General features: G+C 39.8%; 1 protein-coding gene across 6 annotated transcripts in view; it reads left to right on the top strand.

The window, feature by feature from the left end:
* Positions 1-6,118: 6,118 nt before the first annotated feature.
* The window catches only part of TNRC6C (trinucleotide repeat containing adaptor 6C), an 83,180-nt gene continuing 72,912 nt past the window's right edge, over positions 6,119-16,386 (top strand). For 3 of the 6 annotated variants that reach the window (XM_029210729.1, XM_029210727.1, XM_029210728.1), the window contains exons 1-2: positions 6,119-6,978; positions 7,724-7,745. In XM_029210729.1, the coding sequence (XP_029066562.1) occupies positions 6,916-6,978; positions 7,724-7,745 (85 nt within the window). In that variant the 5' untranslated portion in view covers positions 6,119-6,915. The remainder of the gene's footprint in view (positions 6,979-7,723; positions 7,746-16,386) is intronic. The other 3 variants (XM_029210733.1, XM_029210731.1, XM_029210732.1) reach the window with 3 other exon arrangements.

Raw genomic sequence — 16,386 nt, 5'->3', positions numbered from 1 at the left:
TCTCCTACCTCCCGACCCTTCCTTCTTCTAGCTGCCTCCAAAATACGAGTGTGGCTCTTTCTCCACCCAAAGCCTCCTAATCCAGTGATTGCTAAACTATTTGAGAGTAAAGGAAGTATGCATCTGGAAAATCCAGATTATTAAAAATATTTTCTTTCCAGTAGAATTCAGTATACTAGGGACCCATGACAGTATGCCTTGCCACACAGAGTATAGGTAATTTATGTCCACTTTGCCCCTTCAGACTTGCTCTGGGTCCTGAAGTTGAGCCCCAAATGAGATTTCTCCTTACCTAGTTTTCACTATTACTGAAGCATTAGCTATATCACTAATCAAAGCAATGTTGTTCTCTTTAGCAGAAGCTAGATAGACTAAAGCTGGAGTTACTTGTAATGGTGATAAACTGGAAATGAAGTGATGTGTATGAATAGAGGAATAACTGAATAGAATGTGGTAACATTCACACCATGGTATATTATGTAGCCATTAGAAATAATGGATATGGATTAGATCTGTCAGTTGGGAGAGGGGATGAGGAGAGAGAGACATATATTGAATGAGAAAAGCAAGATGCAAAGAAGTTTACATAACGTGATCCCTGTGTTACAGAACAATGATCAAATAAAATCCTTTGTAAACGTATATAGGTATGTATGTTTCCATCTAATTACATGAGCATGGAGAGAGGCACAGAAGGATATGAACTAGGTGGCTACATGGGTCATCTGGAAGAGAGGTGGAGAAGTGAACCTTTGAGATGGTTGTGGAGGGAGAAGAAAGAATAAGGGATGCCAAGCAAATGAGAAACAAAAGCAAAGGTTATATTGGGAAAAAATATATAAGATTATATGTACACATGTATATAAAGTCATATGTATTTAAATTTAATTTTTTAAGTTGAAATTAAAATTTAAAAGTGAAATTCTCCCAACCTGGCTATCCCTCTTCTTTATTTCCCTTACAGCTTGACTTGTAAATCTCACAACTTCTCCACATAGGAAAAAAAATAGTTTATAATCTTCTTACTAGCCTCAAAAGGTAGATAGAAATTTATTAAATATTACTTGGTCATTTCAGAAAATAAAGTTTCCCTTGAAAAGAAAATATAGAAGATTTTTTTCCAGTATAAATTTCACCTGAGATTATGGACCAGAAGTTGGTACTAGAAATGTCCTGAATGATGACAGGCTTTTCTTGGTGCCACAGAGACAGAAGACAGTCCTGCCACCAAGGTACTTACAGCCCAGAGTACAGAAGGAAGCACACAATGTTCATTAAAAGCAGGACATAAGGTCCCCTTAACTATAATAGAAAGATAACATAAGCAGGAGGGCATCACCCAGCAGACTTTTATGTTCTCGTTGCATTTTGTACATATCACTGCTGTAATAGTGATCATTTATTTGATGCATTATTTATATGAATATCCTTAAAAGCGTATGAACTCTGCCTTGTTACTACTGTAATCTCTGCTATAATATTTGTTAAATGAATCAATCCCTCTTTTTGTCCCTGGTGCCTACCACAGTAAATAACATATGCTAGTTGTATAGTTCCTGAGTGACTGAATTAGTGAACATATGAGATGATCTTAAGATTTAGGCTCTCTAGTAAAGGAACTGATGAAAATAGCTTAGAAGAAAATGGAAGACAAGGAATAGGAGTTTTTGGTAAAGATAATGAATGGGTACAGTGGAAATAGTAAGGAGAGGAGGTTATGGTCAGAATTCAGAATAATGACATCGAAAATTTCAGCAGTTCTAGGTGGTTACGGTCTAGTAGCTAATACTTTGAATAAAGCACCCTGCTAATCAGGGGAAAGGCTGCATGTTTTCGCCTTTGAGGCTACTTTAGCAAAATAGCCAGCTCCCCAACCTGTCTCCCTAAAGCAAAGCCAGTGAGGAAACAAGTCCAGCCCATGCACACAAAACTAATTGGTTTTTTGTTTTGTTTTTTTTAAGCCTGAACGGTCAAACCAAAGATGACCAGACAATTGAGAAAAGTCTCTCACATCAAAGGGAGTCTAAGGGAAGAACTGTTCAGAAAGGAAACAATGCAGAAAATTTAGCAGAACTTCAGAAAAACCCTAATTAATATCCTCTGCTAGCATAAAAATGATTTGCGTCCATAAAACAAGAACCTAGTATTGTGGGAAAAGAGCAACTGGAGAATAAGAAAGTTATATAAAATTTTAATATCATGGAATAAGAAGCTCAGTAGAAGGACTGGAACATCAAGTTCAGTTAAGCACTCAGAAAACTGAGAACAATAACAAAAAAGAGTAGAAAACATAAAGATAAATTATGATGATCCCTCCAAGAAACTTAATATGTGTTGTTTAGAAAACAAGATGTTTTCAATAAAATAGAGAACTGAAAGAAATGTCTCTATATTGAAAGCATCAGCCAAATACTAAGCACAAATAATGGGGGAGAAAGATACCAAGGTGCACATCATCATGAAATTTCAGAATCCCAGGGGTGAAAAGAAGCTTTGGAGGGGGGGAAAGCACCTAGAAAGGACTAAAAGAGCAAAATGACATCAGACTTCTCTTGAGTAGGTATGGATGCTAGAATACAGGGGCACTGTGCCTTCAAACTTGATTTTCAACCTAGAATTTATGCTCAGCCAAACCATCAGTGAAACAAAAAGGTAGCCAATTCCAGCATAACTGAGGGCATCATTCAAGGAGGAAAACAAGGGAAGTCACAAGATGACCGAATTAGTAAGTTTAGGTCAGCATTCATGGATGGGCAATGATGAGGAGTTTGCACACACTGTTCTTTCTGCTTAGTCTGTTAGTTCCTCCTTTCCCACTGTATCAATCTGGATTGATAGAAATGACACAGTGATACAGAGTTAAAAATAAGGAATATGTAAACTACGATGAAAGAGTAGGCCCCCAAAAATACACAAATGTCCAAGAAGCATATGAAAAGATGCTTGATATCACTACCATTAGGGAACTGCAAATCAAAACCACAGTGTGGTACTTGGGGTTAGTCAGATTAATAGAAACAGAAAATAGAATGGTGGTTGCCACGGCCTGGGGAGAGGGGGCGTGTAGTGGGGAGTTGTTTCTTGGGCACAGAGTTTCACATTTGCAAGATGAAAAGAGTTCTGGAGATTGGTAGTACAACCATGTGACTAACATTACTGAACTGTACGCATAAAAATGGTTAAGATGGCAAATTTTATGTATATTTTACCACAATTAAAATTTTTTTCTGTTTTTTTTTTTTTGCTGTACGCGGGCCTCTCCCTGCTGTGGCCTCTCCCGTTGCAGCGGAGCACAGGCTCCGGACGCGCAGGCTCAGCGGCCATGGCTCACGGGCCCAGCCGCTCCGCGGCATGTGGGATCTTCCCGGACCGGGGCGTGAACCCGTGTCCCCTGCATCGGCAGGTGGACTCTCAACCACTGCGCCACCAGGGAAGCCCCAAAATTTTCTTTTTGCTAAAATAACTAGAGGATATTAGAAAACTCTGGCAGAGTGCTCCTGACTGAGTGAGCTGGACTGAGGCTCTGGAACGGAGTTTGGGAAATGCAGTTGAGGAGAGGCCTCATGTTTTTAAACTGGAGGAGGGTGGATGTGTAAAAAACAAAAACAATTTTTGTAAGGAGGATATTGCAAGAGGAAAAGAAGAACAGTTAAGAAGTCTAGAAAAAAAGCAGCTACACAAGAAGTTAAATGTCCTCACAGTACCCTACCTAGCTCTGCAGCGAACATTAACATACTGTTTTTAAAGCAAATGCCGTTCATCGTTTGAACTCAAAGCAGTGATGGGGTGGAAGATAGGGGTCTGAAGAACCAAATCCGTATCCATCATTATAGAAATTAAATTGTTACTGTCTCAAATTGATAAGAAATAGGAATCCAAGCATTTTTAAAGATACACAACCGTATATTCACATAGAGAATGTTCTTTAAAAAACTCCTTACCTCCAAGGAGAGAGCCTGCGGACACTGGAGAAGGAAGAATCTTTTTGTTAACGTATCTTTTGTACCGTTTATGTTTTCTCATGAGCATGTATTACTTTACAAATAAAAATGAGATTCAGGGCTTCCCTGGTGGCGCAGTGGTTGAGAGTCCGCCTGCCGATGCAGGGGACAAGGGTTCGTGCCCCGGTCCGGGAAGATCCCACATGCCGCGGAGCGGCTGGACCCGTGAGCCATGGCCGCTGAGCCTGCGCGTCCGGAGCCTGTGCTCCGGAACGGGAGAGGCCACAACAGTGAGAGGCCCGCATACCAGAAAAAAAAAAAAAAAAAAAGAGATTCAGTGTTGATTTTTTTAAGTTATTAATGAAAAATTGCAGGAATTGTAGAGGTAGAAGAAATTAGTGCTAGTTAGGGGGATATTAGATAAAAACTTTATTAAAGTTCATACATTTGAATCGTGCTTTGTCATAGGAACATGAGCTCAGGCAGGAGAAGTGTAAGATACCTCAGGGCTACGTGAGCTGTTTATTTACGGCACTTTATTTTACCACTACAGTAAAACCTTAACTGTACTCCTGGGGGAATAGCTGGTTCTAATTAATTTAACTTTCAGAGTAATCCAATCAAGCAAAAATCCTTTTTATTCCATCTCCTATAGAATGCCTTTTTTAAAATTTAGTAGCTCTACTTGCCTTCTTTATTAAGTTTAATATCTGAAGATAACTTAAGGCTTTCATCATGCTGTAGATTAAGAAAGTATAACAGTAGCGGTGGACAGACACTACATTCCTAGTGAACATTTGTTCACTTTTTCCCTAGATGTGTGGCAGTAGCATGGTGATTACAGCAACAACCCATCACTCACAGGGCTTGCCTATACCTTGTAAGAATATTTAAACACAGATTTCTTAGTGTCTCTGCATCCTTTAACATGAAAATATTCCTGGAAGGTATCATCTAAGGTAATGAATAATAGCTGGTTCCCAAGCTTGGGAAATGTACTGACTTCCTTTTAAAAGTTGTTTTTCTCAGCCTTGGTCGGACATTGGAGTCATCTGGAAGCTTTTAAAACTGCTGATGTCTGAGTTCAATTCCCTGATTTCACTGAAAAGGGATACAGCCTTGGCATTGCGAGTTTTTAAAACTTCCCAGGTGATTCTGATGAGCAGCCAAGAACCACTGTTTTAAAGGAAGAATAAGCTCTGAGTGCCCCCCATCACCAGCACCTTGTTGATTTAAGTTATTTTTATTACGATGGTATTCAAATAACGTACAAACTGACACTAGGTTGAGACTCCCTATGCATGTAGTAGTTGTAAACACATTTACAGGTTAAAAACAAACTCCAAAATTAATAAGTTAAACAGCAGTGGTGTGTGGACAGTGATGTTTGCTGAGGCCTTTGTGCATGTTGCTCCTTCTGCTTTAGTCTATTAAACCCTCCTTCCCACTTGTGTCATTCTGGCCCAGTGAGGATGCAGAAACTACATGGTGATATAAACAGGGAACGTTTATTGTAAAGAGTAATTAAACTGTGGTAAGAGAACAACTGTAGAGCTAGCTAGGGCTGAGGGAGAGAACCTGAGGAAGGGCCAATTGGAGGGGGCCCCTCCCCAAGGCTGGAGCTCCCACTCACTGAAGAAGCTGTAGGTGCAGCCCACTGGATGGCAGAGTGGCTCCCAGTTTCGCCCAGGTCAGCCAGTGGGCAGTTGCTGGCAGCAGGAAGGAAGCACTCCTCCAGCCCGGGAAAGCCGGTAGCCCGCCACAGGGGCACACAGGAGGTGGGAGCCCTGGTGGCAGCCCTCCTGGTGGCGAGCTGCAGTTGATGGCCAGGCGTGCAGGTGTGAAGGCAACGTGGCAGTGGCAGTGCCATGGGCACGGAGCACGTGGCATCCCCGTCAGGAGGGCCGCGGCCACATCATTGGGAGAAGGCCACAGAGACTGGTGTGGGAGTGGGGCGAGTAGCAGGAGGCCCGCAGTGCACAATGTCTGTTTTGACAGGGTCACTGGAAGGTGACACTAGATCACGCCAGAGCTGCAGGGTTGCTAAGAGACTGCCCTTTCTTGGTCCGTGGCTGGGGTCCTCACCAGGTGTCCTCATAGCCACATGCTGACCCCACCCTGCAGGTTCCAGAGACAGTGGGACGGCCCCTTGCTGCTGCAAGCCCCTGCAGCGCCCTTCACTGGGAAACCTCTGCATTGCGCTCACAGGGAAGGAGAAGTGCTTGAGGGGACGGGTCCATTATTGGCAAAGCGAGTGCTGGAGGGTGAATCTGGAGCTGACAGGCAGTAAATTGATAACTGACACAGCACCCCATGCCAGCCAAACACTTTTGCCACATTTAAGCCGTAGCTCATAGGCTACCTCACTCTTCCAAGTGTTGCTCTATGCCATGTTCCAGTGTACCCTTATAGTAGCTCACCATGCTGTGTAGGGATCTTTGTTTAAAAAACAATTGTTTTGTCCAGCCAACATAAAAGGTGTGCCTAAGAATCACCTCCAAAGGCTCTGATTTGGTTGGGCTAGTGTGGGATCCAGGAATCTACACTTTTAATAGGTAGATTCTGATGAAGGTGGTCCCTGAGACAGCACTTCTAGAAATACTGGTCTGGGGCTGGATTCTAGGGACTATGTCTTTCTCCATCTTGTACCCTTAATTCCTGGTACACTGCCTGATAAAAGGTTGGTGGTGTTCAACAGATGTGGGCCAGTGAATGAACACCGCCAAAGAAGTCAGGGCCACGTGCTCTAGTACTTAACAGAGAAGTGGAGCTGATGGGGGGACGGATGAAGGTCCATTTCTAACGCTGCTTCTCAAAAATGTCCTTCTTTATACCATGTGTGAAACGCTGTGTGACTTAAAACTTTCTGCAGCTAATGTTTTTTCATTTTTTAATTTTAAAATGGACATTATACTAATACCACTTTATTTTTAATAGGGAGAAAGAACAAGAAACACAAAAAGAGGAACGTTTGATGGAAGAAAAGAAAAAGAAAAAGCAGGAAGAAAAGAAAAAGAAGGAAGGTGCTCAGAAAAAGGTTTGGCTAGAGTTCCTAGTTCATTGTTTCTGTCATCACTCGTGTCTCACCGCATTATAGCCATTGCATTACAGAGGTTCGGTTATTACTTTTAAAATTCACTATGCTCAATCTAGAGTGCTAGTGATATAGATAAAGGGTGACAGCCACAGAATGTCTTTTTTAAGGACTCAGAAATACTAGAGCTGTGTTTTGAAGGACTTTGATTTTAGTCATTGGTAGTAAAGAATGTCCGTGCTATTTTACTTAAACTGAACTGTCCGGGGCAGCCATGTCTAAGGGCCATTTAACTGATTTTGTTTGAAAAGCTAGAAATAATTTTTGCAGCTTTGGCAAGTGTTCTTTTACAGCTTGTACTAGTAAATATTAAAATCTAAAGTCCTACTGTATATCTTACGGCCATGCTTGAATTTTAGGGCATTTAAGGTACCAAGTTACGCCATTTGTATTGTTCTTGCCTGGTTTAATGCATCTTATAGTTAAAACTGTCTCCGTTTTAGTTTGTATTAAAATACAGAGCTTAAGTGAGCTTCCACATAGATTTTTTTTGCCTTTAGATCAATATTGGCACATAATTAATAGAATGTAGACAATTATACATTTTTCCCAGTAGTAAATTTTAATAAGGTAACTGAGCAAAAACTTGTTTTTAAAGTTTCCAATATTAAAGTCTGCTTATAAACTTTCATATGGATGTGTACATCCTACACATTATTCCTAAAGAGTTTCTGATTTTTTTTTTCAGGCTGCTGATCAAAAAACCAAAGGTAAGTTTACTTTATTTTGGGGGGATACATTTTATGACAGTACCAAAGTTTATGATGATGACTTTTTTTTTTAAATTGGTGGTTAAAAACAAAGAATCTCACCCTGCCTTTGAATCTGCTTTTTACTATTCCCTGTGAAATTCCTCATTTATAACTGGTTTTACATCTGCATTTAATTGGCATACGCTTAATCTAAAATGCCTAAAGAACGTTACAGTACCTTTCTAAACAATGCTTTATAATTTTCCTTTGGTTTGATTTCCACCAATCAAGGATTAAGCTGATAAAGTTGGTCCAATTTGAGTAAGAACAACCAAAGGATATTGAATTTTTTTAAAGCTTCCAATTTCTCTTTGCCGACTATTTATAATAAAAAGAGGTATATTCTTTCTATATTCTTCCCTTTTTGCTTAATAATGTGTGAAAGGTTTCTTTTTTGTTTTCCAAGTCCAGAATTGGCGTATGGTTGTCTTAATGGGTGTGGATGGGAACATATGTGGTTCTCACAGGAACTTGGGCATCTCTGTGTGATGTGCCGGAGGACAAGCAGAAGGGAAGCCACACTCGGAGCTTCCGCACTTCATACTTGATTTGTTCAGGGACTGTCCAGTGCTGGGAGGCACACACTCAGGACTCGCATAGACCAGCTCTGTTTAATTTGGGACAAGGCACTTCACATCTTTAAGCCTTGGGTATCTCATATTTACAATGAGAAGTGTAAGGGGTGAATGGTTCCCACCTCATAGAGCTATCTTATGACTATATGAGATCCACATGGACAAGGCTTGGTGCCTGGCACAGAGCTGGTGCTCACTAGAGGTTGCCTGTGATTAATTGTAAGTTTTATTTCTTCTGGACTGTCACATATAAATGTAGACACAGACACATGCTCTGCAGAGGCTTGTGTCTCAGGCAGCGACACAGCGAAGGGCTCCACTTTTGTTTGACATTTATAGTTTTCAAAGTGGAGTTTATGTTATCTCATTTGAACTTCATGATTGAGCAGGGCAGGTGTTAACTGACAGTGAAGAAACTGAGGCCGACAGTGTGACTTACGTGGCTTGCTCTTGGCCTCGAGTTAGTGTAAGGACAGGCCTCGAGGGAGCCCGGGCATCTGACCCCAGCGCAGGCGGCTGCAGAGCTTCCGCAGCAGAGCCACGGTAAGAGATGGATTTCATGTAAAAGAATATTTAAAGACAGCATAGTTTTCAAAAAGGACGTTTTTCTCTCTTACACTCTCAGTGGTAGTGTGAATTTACAAAACACTTGTCAGAAGGGCCCTGGTACATGGTTGTTTTGAAATTATGATCTTGAATGAGAAATAATGGTTTCTTAAAATTGTCATTTAAAAGTACAGAATTATTGCTCTGAATCATCTATTTCCCTTTTTTTTTTTTAACATTTTGAGAAGTTTTTACAACCTGATTCAGTACCAGCAGTGTTCTGTTGTCACTGTCATAATTATTTTCTCTTGAAGTAGTAACAGATTGCTTATGGTTGTACAGTGATCATGAATTACATTGTCCTGCCACCTTACACAGAGTTACTATTTTCTATTACTGTTCTGATGAGTATTTTCATTGCTGACTCCAAACCCTACTGGGTTTTCATCTTTTCCTTTTATCTTCTCTAAAATACTGCTCCTTTGGATACAATTTGTCAGTAACTGTACTAGCTATAACTAGCCTCAGAACATAATGATGGTTATTAACGTCCTTCTGAACAATAAAAAATGCTTTTTGAATTATAAATAATCTAACAGTGCTGCTAGGTAATTCATTAATAAATATTAGCAGCACCAAGGTCTAAATTTTTCTCAGACTGTCCATTATTACTGGTTCCAATCAAAATTAGCTGCCTGCAAGGTGGTGGTTCTGAATTTCCAACTGGACGTGGGTGTTAAATAACACAAGCTGGGCCTGACTGAACGTTGAGATACATTGTAGGAATAGTATGAGTGCTCACACGGAGCAATAGGTCCGCTTTTCTAACCTTCTGTCATTTTCGAGTCTTTCCCCTACTCTGTTGTGTGCAGCCAGAAGGGCAGGGCCAAGTCTGCCTTGCGCTCACGCGCCCAGCTCCTTGCTCTGTGTGTGCGGTCAGGAGGCCTGAGACCGGCGCCCGCAGCAGCGGCTGCTTTCAGGCAGACCCTGTACGTGTGTCAGCTCCAGTTGTTGTTGGCACTGTCCGCAGTGTCCACACGAGCAAACTGAAGCTCTGAGAGTTTGCCCAATGCCCCCAAGACTGTATAGCTAGTGAACAGCAGGGCTGATGTGCCCAGAATCTTCCTGAACTTACGGCATCCAGGAAGGGCACACGACAGACATTCATCAAGCATTTACTGTATCTCAGTACCTACCATGCCTCAAAACAATCCTGTATCGGGAAAGGGATGCTCAGAGAGGTATGGTAACTTAGATAAGGTCACAGAGCTAGTGAGTAGCAGAGTTGGGTCAGTCCTGCCTCTGATTCCCGAGCCAGGTCTCTGACTTCCTGACCAGTTGTGATGACCCACTTCAGAACCACAAGAAGCCGGAGAACCCTGCTCTCACCACAAGGCAGCACCCAGAAGTCTCAGGGCCCTGAGTTGTTAGAATGTAGGAAGGAGTTTATAGCAATTTGAGTGAGTCCAGGAGTTGAATACTCTTAAGAGAGAGGCTACAGTTATAACTAAGGTTATATAATACACTGAATCAATTAACATAGTAGAAGTTTGAATTGATTTTATTTTGATAATTAGGTAACTAGACCATATCAATTAGTAACTTCCTTGCTCTGCAGTATTACACATGGCATAAATAGTGGTATTAGTAAAGCAGTGCCTGCACTATTTAGCATTATATTTGACTTAATTTTCTCAATAACTGAAACTTAACTTCTTTAAATTTTGATTTATTTTAAACATTTTCAGGGAACCCTTTATGTTATACACATACATATATTATACCTTTCTGCTTTCTCCTAGAGAATAACTAGCCTAATCCATTCTTGATAGACGAGTCTTCATATAGCATTAATTATGCTTAAAAAGTTTTTTATATCTGGCTATAACCATTGAACTTGAACTATGAATCTTCATTTAAGAGACAAATGAAGAACTGAATCTCACTGGAAATTTTTTCATTAGCTTAATCTAATATATAGCATGCTTCTCCTCCCCTACTGCAATCTGAAAACCAGGTGCTAGAAATTCTGCTTTACAGAATTACAAGTAAAATTAAATTTAGTACCTCTTTTTTCAAATCCTGCCTTGGCGATTTCTTTGTTAAGGTCATTTTCTTTTTGTTTTAAGATTCGGGCAAGCGAGTCGGTTTGTTTGAAACACTGTGCTTCCAGCATTTGTGCCCTGATGTCGGGGAGTGGGGGGAGTCGGGGGGGGGGAGCTGCATTTTCTCTGCTTAGTTAAGCCCTGGAGACTTTTATGCAAATAGTGGATTCACCCTCACCTTTCACCAGTTTCCTCCTCCTCCTGTACCCCTGAGTATCCTGCACTGTAGGAATCTGAGCATGTTTCTGTGACTGGAACTCTTTTCCTTCAGTGCTTTCTAGTCTTCGGTGGGGTTGTTTCAATCATCCTTTCCTTATTTTTCCTCCTGTGATGAAAAATGTAAGTAATAATATTCTCATTGTCTAAAAAGAAGTTAAAGTTCAGTGAAATCCCTCCATCTTGAGATATTTAGCAATTAACATTTTGTTGACCATCCTTGAAAGCATCTCTTTTTGAATACATAAATATGCATTTTATATGGACTCTCTGCTGCTTCCCCTAATTAAACACTTCCCCATCCCTTGCCTCTCTAGGAGCTGCACTAAGCAACTTGAAAACCTCTGTATAAGCCTATTCAGAAACAAAACAGTCCTTAGTAAATTCTTCTAAACATTGTCTTTGCACTGATGACCAATGAAAGAGCCAGCTGAACACAATGCCTTAGTGACACCCTAGATGTTCTCATAGTTAGGGGGAAGAGGAATCAGATATAATCCTGTTTCGAAACACCATTAACTTGTGTATTGTATCCCTGCTGTGGAGTAGCCAGTGTCTAAGTGTTGGACACTTTATAATGGGTTTTGCTTCAGTAATCAGTAATCTCTGTTCATTATTTGAGGCATTGCCCTTAATTTGGGCAGAGAAAATAATAGCTTTACATGTGATGTGATGACCTTATGAGCCTAAATTTTCCGTATTGTCTTCTGGGATTTTTCATGGATTTAAAGGGGTTTTTTAGGATTAACTATAATATTCCTAAAGGTGAAGTGAATTTAATTTAGTGGTTTTAGCCAGATTTTCTCAAGTTCATAAAATAGAAAGATAATTTTTCATACCAAAAGCTCAAAGTTAATTATATCAAGTGAATATTTTGATGACCCAACATGGCTCAAACCTCATATGATTAATGATTCATGGTTTTGAGTCATATACTTTTAAAAATTTGTGCATTTTAATTAGTTTCCTAATCTTGCTTGAAAGGACTATAAGTTTTGCAATCAGGTATTCAGCTTCTCCATGCATTCAGTTTTTTTGTTTTGTTTTGTTTTACATCTTTATTGTAGTATAATTGCTTTACAATGGTGTGTTAGTTTCTGCTTTATAACAAAGTGAATCAGTTATACATACACATATGTTCCCATATTTCTTCCCTCTTGCGTCTCCCTCCCTCCCACCCTCCCTATCCCACCCCTCTAGGTGGTCACAAAGCACCGAGCTGATCTCCCTGTGCTATGCGGCTGCTTCCCACTAGCTATCTGTTTTACGTTTGGTAGTGTATATATGTCCATGCCACTCTCTCACTTTGTCACAGCTTACCCTTCCCTCTTCCCATATCCTCAAGTCCATTCTCTAGTAGGTCTGTGTCTTTATTCCTGTCTTACCCCTAGGTTCTAAATGACATTTTTTTTTCTTAAGTTCCATATATATGTATTAGCGTACGGTATTTGTCTTTCTCTTTCTGACTTACTTCACTCTGTATGACAGACTCTAGGTCCATCCACCTCATTACAAATAGCTCAATTTTGTTTCTTTTTATGGCTGAGTAATATTCCATTGTATATATGTGCCACATCTTTATCCATTCATCCGATGATGGACACTTAGGTTGTTTCCATCTCCTGGCTATTGTAAATAGAGCTGCAATGAACATTTTGGTACATGACTCTTTTTGAATTACGGTTTTCTCAGGGTATATGCCCAGGAGTGGGATTGCTGGGTCATATGGTAGTTCTATTTGTAGTTTTTTAAGGAACCTCCATACTGTTCTCCATAGTGGCTGTACCAGTTCACATTCCCACCAGCAGTGCAAGAGTGTTCCCTTTTCTCCACACCCTCTCCAGCATTTATTGTTTCTAGATTTTTTGATGATGGCCATTCTGCCTGGCATGCATTCAGTTTCTAATTGTTAATTTTAAGCAGACTTTTATATGCTTTTGTTAATGTAAGTCAATTGAAAGCATATTCTTTCAGTAGCCTTATGTTGAGTGATAAAGGCTTGGAGAGGGTCACTGTGCTGTACTGCTATTAAGGCTCATTTTATTTATATATATATATATATATATATATATATATATACATTTCTCTTTTTTTTGGCCATGCTGTGCAGCTTGTGGGATCTTAGTTCTCTGACCAGAGATTGAACCTGCACCCTTGGCAGTGAAAGCGTGGAGTCTTAACCACTGGACCACCAGGGAATTCCCTAAACATATATTTATAAAGCTTCCCCTCAACATGAGTGAAAAAAGCGAGAATTGATGTTTAAAGCATGCCTTCCCAATTTCATAGTCAGATATAGATAAAAACAAACAGAAATGAACCCAGATTTCTGCACTTCACCAATTGGGTGGCACTCTTCTTTAGCTGAGGTGGTTGATTTTTGTTGCTCAGTCCTTCAGGGGCCTCAACACAGTAATCAGCAGTTCGTATTTATAAAGCAGCAGATCTGTGTTTTCCTGAGTTACACTGGGTCATAGAATTGGCCAGCTTCCTTGAATTTACATGTATTCACGTTCACATCCACATAACCAAAGCACATGTTATTTTGAGTATATGAGTTACTCTTAAAAGCAGCATCTAAATCTAGTCAGCGTGCTTAGCACAATATTTTCTATAAAATATGGCATTTTATTTACCTGTCTACAAGATTAATAAAATCTTAGAGCTTGAAGGATCCTTAGGGATTATCCAATTCCTGTTAGATGGGAAATGAGATTCAAAGAGGTTAAATGATCTGTACAAGTTTTGACAGCTAGTTAATAGCAGAACTAGAACTAGAACCCTCATCTTCTGGTTGTCAGTTATATATTTTTTCCGCTATCATGTGAAGGGACTGGAGACGTAGATATTGCTTATGTATCACCAGTACTGTGTGAGTTCCTTTTAAGAAGTAACTTAGGATATTTTCAAATAAGACTGGAAGAAATTCCTAAGAGATTTGTTATATGAGGGAACTTTATGGGATGGTATCTTATAGGATTTTAAGTATTATCTATGTCATTCTTTAACCACATTGCTTTCTGTTTAAAGGAATTATTTAATTTTACTATTAAATCCCTAGGGAAGGAAGATATAATAAATGCATGAATATTTTTTCCATGGGAACAAAAGAAAGTATATTAAGATGTGGTATTTTTCCCCTAAATATGTAGACAATTTAAAAGGATAAAAATTTATTGGAAAAATAACCTAAGGAAATATATATATATATATATATATATATATATATATATATATATATTCTTCCTTGATCAAATTTTAGAGGAAAGGAAGTAAACCCAGTGATAATTTATCTGTTGTCTGTTATAAGCCCCTTTAACTGCATCTTCTGGATAGGTCTCAGGTGAAGTCCACATCTCTATTTAGCATAACTTCACTGAAGTGTTAAACATAATCATGATCTCCAGGCATAAAATTATAGTTTATAGCTCTAAAGGAAGCTGGCAGTCTGCTTTCTGAGAAGTCATTTGTTTGCCCAGATTGCTTTCTTCTTTTTGTTTTTTTTTTTTGTAAGCGCTTTACTGGGTTATAGTTGACATACAATAAACTGCATGTATTTAAAGAGAACAGTTTAATAAATGTTGGCATGGGCACACCTGTGAAGCCATCCCTGAAATCGAGACAGCATCCAACACCCCTGAAAGTACCCTGTGCCCCTTCCCAACCCAACTCTCCTACCCCTCCGTCCCCTCGCCAGTCTCTGGGCAGACACTGATCTCCTTTCTGCCACTACAGAAGGTTTTCTAGACTACTACATAAACGGAATCATACAGTGTGCACCCGTGGCTGCTTTCACTCAGCCTAGTAACACTCGTGAGAGTCATCCCTGTTGTTGCGTGTATCAGGAGATCATTCCTTTTTATTCCATTCTGAGTAGTATTCCATTGTTTGGATTTTTCACAACATGTTTATCCATTCATCTGTTCATGGACATTTGAGTTGTTTTGAGCTTTTAGCAATGATGAATGAAGTGCCTGTGAGCATTCATGTACAAATCTCTACATGGATATATATATACACTTTCATTGTTCTTTGGTGAATCTGTGCGAGTAGAATGGCCAGATCTCATGATAGATGGATGTTAAACTTTTCAAGAAACTGCAGAACTTTTCCACAGTGACTGTCCCATTTCACAGTGCGTTGCGTCCTCATCAGCACTTGGAAAGTCAGTCTTCATAATTTTAGCCTTTCTAATAGATGTGGATCTCCTTGTGGTTTTGATTTGCATTTCCCTAACGGCTAGTGATGCTGAACATTACTTTTATGTGCTTTTTTGCCACCTGTGGATGTGTATTCAAATATTTTGCCACTGCTTCCTGAGTTATTTGCGTTCTGACTCCAGATTGGTTTCTAATGTTAAACTGGCCCCTAGACTCAGCCGGAAAGTCTCGTCACTGCAGCGTAGTTTTCTGCATGCCTCAGTCATTCCCTTTCTTTCTGTGCCTGCAGTTATTTGTATGATAGTTATATCAGAAAGTATGCGCTTTCCATTGTGATCACACTTCATCTAGCTTTAACATACTAAAGATTGCATTAATAAATTAGCTAAATACTAGTCACATTTTATCACCTAGAGTTGTCAAGTTAGTTCACTAATTAATTTAGTAAATAGGTGATAAATACCTATCAGACAGCAGAGATAAGTTCTCTGTTCTCAAAGAGATATAGTAATGGGAAGAGTTGGCTGTATTAGCAAATGGATATATAAGCAAGTGAATGCAATAAAATGTTCTGGGTGTTGTGATTTATTTATCCCACATCTTCTACCTGAAAGGATTGAAGTTACATTCATTTGATCATCTTTTCATCCTATATTTATATTTCTATGAGAAAAGATAACCTGTTTTTAAAAATAAGTGAGAAAACTGGGGGAAAGGACAGTACTGATTGAGAGTGAGATAAATGCATGCTGGAGCTGGGCCGCTCTTCCCATTGGCCCCTAGCTTAGCTGTGGAGACAAGGACAAGGAGGGATGCCTTACGCCAGTCATCCCAAACCCATCCATCAGGTGTGAGCCTACCCTCTGATAAAGGAGAGTCATTGGAGAGTTCTGAGTGGGGGAGTGACATCATGAGATTTATGTTTTAGAAAGATCACCGAAAGCACCAGATTGAAGGTGGATTGAACAGTTGGAGAGAGAGCTGGAGGCAGCGGGTG

Source organism: Monodon monoceros, unplaced genomic scaffold (assembly GCF_005190385.1).
Source record: "Monodon monoceros isolate NGI ecotype Baffin Bay Population unplaced genomic scaffold, NGI_Narwhal_1 Super_Scaffold_9, whole genome shotgun sequence".
In the NCBI taxonomy this organism is placed as follows: domain Eukaryota; kingdom Metazoa; phylum Chordata; class Mammalia; order Artiodactyla; family Monodontidae; genus Monodon; species Monodon monoceros.
This window is presented reverse-complemented; position numbering and strand designations above follow the sequence as displayed.